General features: G+C 44.3%; 1 protein-coding gene across 5 annotated transcripts in view; it reads right to left on the bottom strand.

The window, feature by feature from the left end:
* Positions 1-222: 222 nt before the first annotated feature.
* Positions 223-13,490, bottom strand: part of si:dkey-174m14.3 (uncharacterized protein LOC563117 homolog) — a 175,769-nt gene continuing 162,501 nt past the window's right edge. For all 5 annotated transcript variants that reach the window (XM_057353133.1, XM_057353132.1, XM_057353131.1 and 2 more), the window contains 2 exons: positions 13,301-13,381; positions 223-6,109 (listed from right to left, as the gene is read on the bottom strand). In XM_057353133.1, coding sequence (XP_057209116.1) covers positions 4,727-6,109; positions 13,301-13,381 — 1,464 coding nt within the window. In that variant the 3' untranslated portion in view covers positions 223-4,726. The remainder of the gene's footprint in view (positions 6,110-13,300; positions 13,382-13,490) is intronic.

The raw sequence follows: 13,490 nt of genomic DNA, 5'->3' as shown, positions 1-13,490 counted from the left end.
TTATTTTCTGAACCACATACTCTCGATAAAAGTAAAAAAAAATGCTTTATTTACCGTGTAATTTGAACGTGCAAATGCAGGTTGGTGCAGATGAAGCGCTACGGATGGTCCGTCCTCGCGTGGGTCCTTCGGGCAGAAAAGTCTGACATTTGTGGGAAAACTCCACCTGGCCAAAGTACTTGACTGAAAATGACAACACTGGAAACCCCAACTGAAGCAACAAAAAATTGCATGTTTTAACCATGTGAATTATAATTTAAACCTAAACAGTGTGATAGAAGTCAAAGTAAAAAAAATGCTAAAAAAATACATATTTATTGTAGGACTGAGTAATACAATAAGTAAATAGAAAATGTGTAGCCTATATATATGCCTTATATGTCTGATTGTGCCTGTTGGGTTTCTGTGTATATTTGATGGCTGATTTGAACATATTTATGCTTGTGCTTGGTAATCAAGGGATCAATGTTTGTGAAATACCAATCGCGTGTAATGAGCTGGAGTGCAAAAAAGTCTGCCATCTTATAATTTTTAAGACCGCAAGTCCACTGGGATGGACATTAAATAAATAAAATCCTGTGTTGTACAACTCTAAAATATCTTTAGATTTTTTGAAAAACATAACAATCAAATAAAATATAACAGGGGCAAGACAACGAGGTTACCATTAACTTGGTAAACAATCTGTGAGGTATTATTAAAATGATAGAAACATGCAGTTTTATTGGTCTAAACCAAATTAGGGCAGTCGTGGCTTAATGGTTAGAGAGTAGGACTTCAGCAAGGCACCTTACCCCTACTTGCTCCCCGGGCGCTGCAGTGATAGCTGCCCACTGCTCCGGGTGTACGTGTGTTCACTACTCTCTGGATGGGTTAGAAGCAGGGGTCACTTCACTTTTCACTTTCACTTTCACTTATTGAATCAGGGACTGAAGGGGTTAACACAGCCCACAATGCATTGCATACAGTACAACAGTAGATTACTGTTGACAGATGGCTGTAAATTAACAGTAGTTTCTTAAACTGCAAAATATTGCCCAGGATGCATTGTTTTCTACCGTATATTACTGTTTTAACAAAAAACAGTATGTTACTGTCAGAATTTGGCTGTTTTTTAAAAGCATTTTTTACAGTGTGGCATTGGAGTCTGAGACGAGATCGTTGGAGCAAAAAACTATAACTGAGATCAGACAGACCTATGACAAGATAGTTACTAGACTAAGCTAGAGATTTCCAAGGTGCCAAAACGTGGCGTTGTAACACACAACAATCTGACAAAGAACGAGAGAACACGGGGAGCTAAAATAGAGGGAGAAGCATTTAACCAAACAAGAAACAGGTGAGGACTAAATGTGAGGCCGGTGAAAGTGATATGGGTAATGAATGGGATAACAAGGTGGCGGGGCAGAGACGCGCACATGGGGAACTGTCAAAACACACACACATGAGGAAAACAACAACAGAGATCAACATAATCAGACCGAAGACATGACAAAATATGGGAATCACAAAGTTACGTCGCTGGAACGTTATTATGGTACGTCGTGGCAACGAATATGGTCTGGTCCAGGTACGTCGTCACAACGTAACTGTGTTAGCTGGGAGGCATGCCAGCCTGTGTAACTCCTTGAGAGTGTTGAAGCTGACTTCTACTGGCAAAACTAAAAACTATTTTTCTTCAGTAAATTCTATTAATTGCATTCCTGACTTCTTGTCTTCATTCCTTTATATCTGGTCTATGGGTCTTTTACTGTAAATCCCCCACAACATGTACCGTATCCCAGACCACCCTTTTTAGGCAGACTTGGATATAGTTCGCAGGTGCCCACCCAAATTCAAAAAAGTGTTCACATCGTTCAAATGAACCGAACTCTGATGTCAATCGAATCAAGCTGTGCACCAAATGTGCTAATGTGAAAGGCCCTTTTATACAATTATTCTCAATACACTACAACAGCAGATATGGTGCAACTCTTGTGCTTTATTTGATAAAGTCAAACAGAAGAAAATGCATGCATCATTGTGTCAACTGACACACAATCCCAGCTGATCCCAGCTAAACTGAGTGAAAGAGAAAAGAAGGATTAAATCATGAGGTAGAAAGGGCCTGAGGGAGGGACATACAGCACTGTGGAACAAAAGAAAGAAAACCTCATAAATTCCACTAGCCAATTAAAAACATCAGGAGTCTAAGCATTTTCAATAAATTCTATATACATTTGGAGGTAAAACACATTAAGGTTATTTAAAAAAAAAATCTTCAAAATGCAAAAGGATCCATCAATGAATTTTAGTAAAATCTCAAATTATTATCATGAATAATTTTAGGCATTATAATTTTAATGCAGCATGTAAGACTGTGCTGATTGCCTCACTGTATTTGTAGCAAATTTCCGCTTTTTTTCAATCGCTAACATCCCTTTGACCAATCTGTAGTCACATTTTCAAAACTCTGAACACAATTAGCACAACACCCGTCTGCGGTAACCATTCCATTAACACAATTCATGTTGTTTTCACACAATATTCAGTTAATTAACATGTTTCTAAAATGCTTAATTTTCTTTTTACACAAGCTTTCTCCATACCGAAATCATGGATCTTTCGTGTCTTTTTTACAAATGCTTTAACACAGCATTGCAAAAATGAAGACCTCATGTTCCCTAAATATAGTATAAAACCTCTTATTCTGCAACAACAGCAATTTACAGTAAAAGAGCTAATAAGACTTTTCTAATTGGTGATAATTGAGAAATAGTTGATGCAGTCTCATTCTGAGACAGCCAGATTTATAGTATTTCCATAATATGATCATAATGTATCCAAATGCTGAAGATCATATACCACTGTACTTTTTTGTCTGTTTTTTGCTATCTTTGAAAAAAGGGCATGCATTATTATTACTAACAGCAATTTCATATTGCTAATAAAGCCTTTACTGCAGCAATTCTGTAACTTACTTATTTTGTACATTCTGTAAAGTACTAATGATTCCTTCACTATGTAGTTCATATACTAGAGGTAAGCGAGGCACAAAGTAACGCAAGGTTAAATGTAACATGGATGTTTTGGATAGGTATTTAGAGTCGAGCAATTTGAGTTTTTGGTATTTTTCTCTCACTGTCAGATGACTGTCTTCTGTGAGCTTTTGGTGTGTTTTTGATGTGTATTCATGGAGATATTGGACAAAGAGTGTTTTGGCAGCATGAAAGATTTTTTATCATATTTCTCAGGTGAGTAAGTCACCAAATCCAACCTATATAAAACATAGCACTATATTTAAACATGACAGCCACACCTAGCAACTGTTAACGTCTTGGTTTCGTATGTAACCTCTGTTCCCTGATGGAGGGAACGAGACGTTGTGTCGAACCGACAGATGGGGTTTGTCTTGAGAACCTATCATCTTCTGACTATTTTGAAAAGGCCAATGAAATTGGTGAATTAAATTTGCATGCCGGACTCCGCCCCAGATATCCAGGTATAAAAGGAAGACGGCGTGCTCATTCATTCACCTTTTGGGCTGAGGAGCCTAAGAGCATCCCTCGACCACTGCGGTGGGCGGCCAGTGTTGTGGCATGAAGGACACAACGTGCCCGTTCGCACGGCACCCCAACCCTGCAGGGAGGCATCCGTCGTCACCACGACGTGCCTTGAGACCTGCCCTAGGGGGACTCCTGTCCGCAGAAAGGTCATTGAAGACCAGGGGGTTAGGGTGCTTCAGCAGAAAGGCATGAAGACCATACACCTGCTGCCGATGTGCCACGCTCTCCAGGGAACCCGACTCTGTAGCCAGTGTTGGAGCGGTCGCATGTGCATCAACCCGAGGGGGACCACCCCCGCCGAGGATGCCATGTGTCCCAGGAGCCTCTGAAATTGTTGTAGGGGAACCGCTGACTGCCTGAAATGTTTCAGGCAGTTCAACACTGACTGAGCGCGTTCTGTAGTCAGTCGCGCTGTCATGGAGACAGATTTGGGTTTGCTGTGTTTTGAGAGAGTTAGTATATGTAGAAAAAGACATTTAGTATTTTGAAATGTAGAGTTTGTATTTATTTAACAAAATGTGGTTTTGGGCAGAAAATGTACTATTTTGCTAATTGTGCGATGTAGGTGTGTCAATGTGTTAAGAGTTTAGAAAAAGTACTTGGAACTCAAGTATTGGTTAACGCTTGTTAGCAATTGAGAAAAACTGTATATGATTAACAATTCTGTATATTTGTCACTTCATAAAGTTACATTTATTAAACTGTTATAGACAAAGCATAGTTAACAATAAATACAGCTGTTGATAAATTCTATAATAAAAATAAATTTCTTGTTAAAATTAACATTTCTTTTAATATAGCATGTACCGATCATTCATTGCACAAAATCTTATGAGCCTAGAAAGCTATTGAAATAAAAATAAATTAGCCTCTCAAAATCGTGCAATGTTTCCAATATCCATATATCTTATGCACTTAAGTTACTGTCTCACAAATCATACAGGACCATTAATAAACATTCAAAACAGGCTATACAAATAGTACTAAAAGTTAGAGCTCCATATTAACTGTAAAAATGTGACCAGATCAGTTTCAATCTTTAGAAAACACTGTAACAGAGGAAAAAAAATAAAAAATTCACATACAATGAAAATATTTAACATTCCAAATTGCATTTGGCTCTTACTGTATCTTCACATTCAAAACCTATTTACAAGAGGGGGTAACCATACTATTTGGTTTCAGTTTAGTAATGTACCATAGAGCTGTGCCTTGGTGAGACTGTCCTTACGTGACAGTCCTAGTGTGCCAAATTTTTGGTACGGTTGTTGTGGAGGAGGTGGTGGGGTGGTTCCCTGAGGGGACACACTGCGCTTCTCAGATTGATAATGCTGGAGGTCAGCAGCCATCTCCAGAGAACCATGGTCCAGCGACTCATTTGAACTGTTGGGACTTTCGTCAACATACTCAGTCGTCTGGCCTCCAGCTGCTACTCCACCTTCTTTTGGGGTATAGAGACTGTGCTCAGACTCTTGGCTGTCCTCCTTGGAGCGGTACAGGTGAGACTGACTTTGTTGTTGACGTAGACTTGGACTGCACTCAGGACTGGGGCTGGAGAAAGGGTCTAGAACCCCTGCATGATGGTAAACATCAGTACCCTCTTGAAAGCTACTGTAGAGAGGACCAAGGCGAATTTTAGCAGGCCTGACAGAGAAGTGCTGCTCAGAGAAGCTGTAGGGTGAGGCCCGCCCTGGACTTCGGTATGTGTGAGCACTCAGGTCCTCCACACTCAGTTGCCTCCATCGACCAATCGGCTCTTCTTCCTCAGGAGCAAAAGCACTTCCACGACGACTGTCTCCATAGGTGATACTCGGTGAGGTTGAAGGTGGCAGGGGCTCATAGGGTTCACTATAACAAGAGGACATGGTTCTGCTGTAGATGGGTGAGCTACCATTCTGATGATGGCTGGACTCAGGTGGTTGAAAAGTATGGGCCTTAGTAAAGGCACTTGGACTCTCCCTCTCCCAGGAGGAGTCGCTTTTGTGCTCATATTCAACACCATCCCTCCATTCCATGTAAAGAGCATGGTGACGTGGAGAAGATGCAGCACTACTAGGAGGATCCTGACCCTTATCTTCTGACCCTCCTCCACTAAAGCTGGAGTAGGAGCTGCTGCCACCTCTCAGAGAGGTGGTAAACTTTTGGAAGTGGTCCTGAGAAAAACTAGGCTGTATGGACATGGAACCCTCTTCTGGATTGCTATCGGTGGAGTTCTGGGGTTCATAGACATTCCGCTGCCCATGGAGGTCCATGCTAGGTCTGCGCTCTCGCCTTCGTTCATCAGGGCAATAAAGTGCTGTGTCACTGTTGTACAGGTCAGATTTGTATGTGGCTCGGAGACCAAGACGCTCAGTGCTACCTACAAGGCTTGTGCCCACAAGAAAGCCCTGACGTTCCTGGGGTTGTGGGCTAGGTGAACGAGAGGCTTGAATGCTGCAAACCTTGTCTGGTTTTTCCAGGACCTTGGCAATAATAGAGGTAGGCACTGTGTCGGCATATGGGGAGTGGCAAAGGGCGGAACCCTCCATGTGCAAGCTTACACGCTCCTGAAATTCTGCAGGTAACTGAGATAAAGTGGGACACAGAGAGATAGAGAAATTGAGTGTAAAGTGGAAAAAGCCTGACTGCTATTGAAATCCATATGACAGAGATGAGAGTGTAATAATTGCATAGCTCAAAATGTCTAGAAGCAGTAAGCAAGATATAAGAGAATTTTGAGCAGCATACAGCGTGTAACTCTTGTTTATTACCAAAAATAATATTGATGATAACTATTGATGTTATATATAAATATGTTTTCACATGCTGGGAAGTTTGGTGAAGAAGCGTGTTTCATTTCATTTACATTAGTCCATTGGTCCAGTCTCTCTATATGTATGAAGAGAACAAACTGCAAAAAAAAAAACGTTTCTGCAGCTGACTTAAGTCAATTATTCATGATGGTGCTTGCTTTTTTCAATTTACATATAAAAAGTGAGATAAACTCATCCAAAATGTGGTGCCTGTGTTACTGTAAAATTACTGCAAAAATAAATAAAAACAATAAATCCTGGCTAAAAACTCAACTAAACTTTTATTTATATAGCGCTTTTTACAATTTTCATTGTTACAAAGCAGCTGTACATGAAAACATGTTAACTATAAGCAATACATTAAATAGAAAAGGTATCAAGAGAAGTGAATAGATACACTCTCATTCACACAAAACACACAAAATATACAGTGCACACACTCACACGAGGCATAAAAAATGAAATCTTTTGAATCTGACTTTTAATAAGATCATTAACTTTAACAACTAAAATAGTTCTAAAAGCATAATTTTTACAGTGAAAGGTGCAGGGGGCGGGGTGCTGTGGGGGACCCAGGATACACAGGATCCATGGAAAACTGTTGGGTCGGGGCCGAATTTGCTTTCACTCCCCCACAATCAAGCTTCGTTTCAGAGACGGCCATTCTGAGGAGATCTGTTTCTGGGTGCTAGGAGGGCTCCACTTCCGACGTCATCCTGGGACGACCCTGGCTCCAACAACACAACCCTGCCATATATTAGAAAATAGGCGAAATTCTAGCTGGGGAGAAGAAAGAAACCAGAACTGTATGCAGAGCATCCAGGCGGTCTCCTCACCCCCAGACTACACATTTCTCCATTAGCTGTTTATGGAAAATTCAATTGTTTCGACCTCTGTCCAGATCCCCCCAAGAACAGGGCATTCCAGGACATATTCAGCAAAGCTAAAGTAACTCAACTCCCCCTTCATCGGCCATGGGACTGTGCCATGCTACCTGGGGCAGTTCTTTCTAAAGGTTAAGTATATTCTCTGTCTATCCCGAAACAGATGGCCATTGCATTGCATTGATAACAGGACACTCAATACTCATACCAAAAAGTTCCGGTACCCCCTTTCTCTGGTCCCTGCCACCCCAGAGTAGTTAAGAGGTTCAGTTATCTTCTCTAAGTTGGACCTGAGTTGTGCTTGCAATTTTATTCACATCCGAAGATGTGATGAGTGGAAACAGCTTTCATAACCCCCTCAGGCTGTTATGAATGCCAAGTCATGCCCTTTCTTTTAGTTCTACTCAACAATCCTGAAACTGGAAAAGTGACAATTCCAGCGAGTCAGTGCAGATGGACCAGAGGAAGGTGGAAGCAGTCTGGCCACAACCCAAATCCATCCGTGACCTCCAAAGATTTCTGGGTTTCGCAAACTTCCGTCATTTCATCGCCAAGTTCAGCACCACTCACCTCTTTGCTTCATAACCGGCCCAAATATCTGTCCTGGACACGCAAAGCTCTCCACACCTTCCAGCAGCTCTAGGAAGCATTCTGCATGGCACCTACCCTGTGTCACCCGAACCCAGATCTCCCCTTCGTCGTCGAAGTAAATGCTTCCACCACAGCGGAAGGTGCTGTGTGTTCCCAGCAGCAGGGTCCATATTCCTATTTTTCCCGTAAGCTGTCCCCGGCGGAGCCCCAACCGAGAGCTTCTTGCCATCAAGATGGCACTAGAGGAGTTGCATCACTGGTTGGAGGGGGCTAACCACCCATTCACTGTAATAAATCTACAGAGTATAAATCCTAGAGTACCTGCAAGAAGCCAAGCTCCTCAACTCATGGCAGGCTAGATGGGCACTGTTTTTCACTCAGTTTTGCTTCCCAGTAACCTAGAGCCCAGGCCCTCAGAATCTTAATGCAGATGCCCTCTCCCGTGTTCACTCACCTGAACCATAGACCCCATACTTCCCCCAGCCATGGTGGTAAGCCCCATTCAATGGACTCCGGAGGAACAGATATGAGAAGCTTCTCGGAATCAGCCAGCTCCGTCATGACGTCCTGAGGGAAAAATTTTCTTCCATGCCGATCTGCAAATTCTTGCAAGCTCATCCCTCTATGGCAACTTCCCAACACAGAGGCCCATTTTAATCAGGTGTTTTGACATTTTGGAGTCCCTGAGGATGTGATGTCAAATCGGGGTCCACAATTCACTTCCCAAGTATGGAGGACTTTCTTCAGTCTATTGGGAGTAAGCTTAACATCTGGATACCAACCTCAAGCCAACTGCCAGACTGAGCGGTAGATCCAGGTGATAGGGAGGTACCTGAGATCATATTGTCACAACCAGCAGCACAGCTGACATCAATTCCTCGCCTGGGCCGAGTATGCACATCAACCTGAACAGGGCTGTCTGCAGACAGAAGAGCCAGGCCAAAGCAGATTGGTCCCTCACACCACAGTTCCAGCCCGGGTAAAAGGTCTGGCTCTCAACCCGGGACATCCATCTGTGGCAGCCCTGTCCTAAATTCAATGGTCCCTTCCTCATTGAACGTCAAATCAACCCCGTCACTTACCGCCTTCAGCTACCACCACACTATCGCATCTTGCCATCATTTCATGTCTTCATTGATCCTCTTCCACTTCCCTCCAAAGAACCTGATGCAGCGATGGCGCTCCCTCCTCCTCCGGCAATTGACGAAGCCCAACACATCTATAGAGTGGAGAACATCCGGGTCTCCAGAAGACGAGGCAGCTGCTTGGAGTACCTGGTGGACTGGGAGGGGTATGGGCTAGAGGAATGCTCTTTCTGTGCCCAGGCTGACATGTTGGACTCCTGCTTTGTGAGTTCCACTCTTCTCACCCTGACCGTCCTGCACCTTGTCCCCATGGCCGTCCTAGCCATGCTGAGAGGTCCGATGGAGCAGACCCTGAAGGGGGGGGGTACTGTCACAGACTCAGTTCCCACTTCGACAATGCCTCCTGCATCAGAACCCGTTATCCCTCTGCCCCGTTCACAATCCCCAGACTTTTGATCCCGCCCCTGGACTCCACTTCCCATAATTCATTGCACAACTCTGATTACACCAGCTCCTGTTTTCACTATCCGATTGTCAGGTCTAGTTGTTGTTTCCCGTGGTTTAACTAGTTTGACCTCTGATTTTGTGTGTTTACCTGTTTTGGATTACTCACCTGTTTTATACCTGTTTTGGATTACTTACCAGTTCGGATTCCTGTGTGTAGAATGCTTACCTGATTGTGGATAATTGACTGTGGAATAAACCTGTGTGTGCACGTTAGCCTTTGTCTCCTCATGGTCAGCTGTGACAATATCTACTTTGATTGGCATTTGTAACGGGGGAAATACTATAACATTTATATACTATTTCTACTTCACATGGCTTTTTTTTGCTCTCTGGAAAACTATAGTAACAGTATTCCAACTGGCCAGTCAATTCAAATCTGTTATTTGGCTTATACAGGTGACTGATACGTCCTACGGATACCCTGGGATGTATCATCAGTGATGTATCCTGGGTTCATCGAGTGTTTCGGGTCTCACAACGTCATACACCCTCGCCCAGGCGACCCAGCCGGGGTTGATCAAGCCCCGACTTGCGTCCCAGCAGCATTAGCCCAGGGATCTCCTCTCTTTATCCACAGCCATCTAGAAGCTCTCTCTGCTGCTTTTGTTGCAGCTCTGATGGCTGTTCTCTTCAACGGCCCGCTCATGCCCAGCCGGGTGTAGGCTCTGTAGAGAGAGTGCCCAGCAAAACCTCTGCATCCTACTTCTACTGGGTGACAGTTTTCTCTCCACCCCTGCCTCCGGCATTCTACCACTAGTCCATGGTACTTAATATTCTTCCTTTCAAATGCTTCTTCCAACCGTTCATCCCAGGGCACTGTCAATTCAATCAGGGCAAGCTGTTTTGTGGCCTCTGATAGAATGATGATGTCAGGTCGCAATGATGTCACTACGATGTGTGCCGGGAACTTGAGTTGTCTGTCTAGGTCGACCATCAGCCGTGTGTCCTGTGCTGATGCCAGCAGACCTTCAGAAACTCTCTGCTGTGGTTTGGGCTTCTCTCCTGCTTTTATGATAACATATGGGTGGTGGTGCCTGCACTTTGTTATGGCTGAGGAGAAACACTCCGCCACTACCTTCAGCACCTGGTCGTGTCACCAGCAGTATCGGCCATCCCCCAGGGCAGCTGGTCAGGATGTGCTCAAGAGTTCCTCTCCCAGAGTAGAGTGGACAGGAAGGTGCATCAGCCTTTTCGCAAAGTTGGAGATTTGCCGGGCTGGGATCAGGAATATTATGTGTTGGGGCTCTGCCTGCCAGATGTCACTCCAGGTAAGATTACGCTCCATCGCACTGACCCATCTCATCCAAGCCCCCTGCTGTCTCATACCTGCCATTCTGCTTGATCTAATTTCTCCCACAGCTGCTCTCACCTCCTCCTGAACAAGCCACATTCTCTCCTTGCACTGAGCCTTGCTGTACTTCGGTGATGGAAAACTCCCAAAGCCTGCTCTCCCATTTGCCACGTTCCCCACCCATGCCTTGTGCCTCAGCCTTGCTTCTGTCGCCTTCAGGTCCCTAGTGGCACTCCATTTCCTGCCATTGCGGATTTTAATGCCGGCCGCTGAGACTTTTTGGCCTTTTGAGTCTCGGTACTGCATTGCCTCACTAATATGGGATACCTTGAACTCTTCCATAACGCTTTTAAATGGTAGCTGCAGAATGTTGTCCCTCCCATACAGCACAGCAATCCCAGCCACCTACGAAGGTATCCGCTGATCTTCCTTTCCATTGCCTCTACTGATGTGACTGGCACTTCATACACTAGCAGGGGGCAGAGAATGCGGGGCAGGATGCCATATTGGTAAATCCATGACTTTAATTTTCCTATTAGCCCTGAATTGTCCACTCTGTAGAACCAGCTATCTAACTACTTAATGGAGGACTTGACAGCTGTCACGTCTCTAAGGCTCTGGTCAAAGAGCTCTTGACTGGCTTCTCAGTGATGAATGGTATCATTGTGCCATCTAGGTTGAAGTGGAACTTGTCGGACACCCTGCCACGCTAGTGAAACTAGTGATCTGGATTTCGTGGGCTTGAAACTCATTCTCGCCCACTTGATGAGCCTCTCCAAACCTTGAAGTATCCATATACTTCCTGGTACCGAGGATGTAGAAACAGTGAGGTCATCCATGTAGGCTCTAATGGGGGGCAGCCACACACCAGGCCTTGCTAAAGGGCCTCTGCACTCCACCTCTGCAGCCTTCATTATCATGTTCATAGCAAGGGAAAAAGGAGTGACTGATATTGTGCACCTGGATATAATGCCCTTCAACAGCTGGTGCCAACTTGATGCCACTGGCCCAGATGTAACTCTCAATCTGAAGTTGTTATAATAGTCCAAAATGAGGTCCTTAGCCTTGCTTGGAACATGGTGCCTATTCAACGTAGTCTCTACCAACTACTTGTGTGGTATTGAATCGTACGCATTTGCCAGGTCTTGCCACAGCACAACCAGATCTCCTTTCCCTTCGCATGCCTCTTATCAACTGTGTAACTGCTCATGTATGTTCCAGGCAACCTATCCCTGGAGTCCCTCCCTTCTGCACTGACGTATCAATAGAGTTGTTCTTTAGCAGGAATTCGGTCAGCCGTCGAGATACGCTGCTGAAAGAGATCTTGTATTCGATACTAAGCAAAGAGATGGATCTGAACTGCTCATGGTTTGTGGAATTTTCTTCCTTCAAGATCCACACCCCTTCAGCATACCTCCATTGCTTGGAAACAATCCCTTTGTGCAATATTATACGCAACAGTTTCTAGAGGCAATATAGCAATTCTGGGCAGCATTTGTAAACCTTGTATGGTACTTCACTCATTCCAGGAGCTGAGCTGGCTCTGGCTGCTTTCACCACTTCTTGGATCTTTTTCAGGCTCAGCTCGCTCAAATCGAAGTTGACTTATGGGGCTCGATGACACAGAAGGGCACTCTGGTGTTCCAATTCCTGGTTTTGCAGAGGATCCTGCATGTGAGGTGTCCGCTCCGCTTGCTGCCAAGCAATTCCATTGTAAAGCCGAAGGGGTTAGCTATGAAAGCGGCTCTTTTCATCGCTCTCTCCCTGCCCCGTCTCCTATGCCACTCTGCCCTCTGCAGTATCATGAGCTTTTTTTCTGAGGATGGTGCGGAGCTCCGCAAGTGGTGGTGCTCCTCCTCCTCTGCGCTCTTGAAACGTCTTGTAAGGGCCCGGAGCTCTTGTCGAAGCTTATGGATCGTTGCTGCTCTTCGATTCATGATGTAAGGCGCTTTGCTGGACTTCTCCTCCTCATGTCCAAAACGCTCAACTCCAAAACTTACGATGTTGGTGAACATAGCTTGCAGGAGGCTCTCAAAATCCCCTTCCCCATGCTTGATATTATACAGGCGATATCCTCTCCAAACTGGTGCCACTCTCTCTGTTTACTGGCTGGGGGCCATTTCACCCGCGTCTTTTGGACTGCTCTGGTGGAGCTTCTGGTGCTCTGAGGTGCTGGGCTCTGTGGGGTGACTCCGGGCCGGGCTTCTCCTGCGTCTCACCAGGGAAAGACCCTGTTCGCTATTAGTAATAATAATAATAAAAGAATAATAATGGTCAGAAAAGAAATTCAGCCCATTCATTTTTGGCGGGGGCGGTAAGGGACCTGGATAATGGAGAGGGGGGCGCTGGCCAAAAAATGTTCAGAACCTCTGTCTTAGAACAATTAAATACAAGGCAACACTTGTAACTTGTAAATACACACTTTGGTGTTTTACAATAAATAGTATTACTGTAAATAAATATTATTTCTTGTATATTACATATGAAAATAATGGCTCACAGTGTTTATTGATCTGCGGTGGAAAGTGTTCATTTTATTGTTTTACTGTTGACGCAGTGCAGTCTGCATATTTATGATGTAAAGTCTTGATACATGCTAACTCACCTCAGATAATTGGGCTCTGTAGTGAGACTTATTGCACTGCAAGAGTTGGGCAGCTAGGTTACAGTCTTTCCTATATAAATCCTATTGAGAATAGTGGAACAAAAAGAACATTAGGTAATGGCAAATAATCCTCCAATGGAGTTCCATTAAGTCCTAATATATTTAAAAATTCATATTGTTATGATTTCTC

The sequence above is a fragment of the Triplophysa rosa genome, linkage group LG15 (genome assembly GCF_024868665.1).
Source record: "Triplophysa rosa linkage group LG15, Trosa_1v2, whole genome shotgun sequence".
Lineage (NCBI taxonomy): Eukaryota > Metazoa > Chordata > Actinopteri > Cypriniformes > Nemacheilidae > Triplophysa > Triplophysa rosa.
Note: the sequence above shows the minus strand (reverse complement) of the source record. Positions and strands in the feature narration are given on the sequence as shown.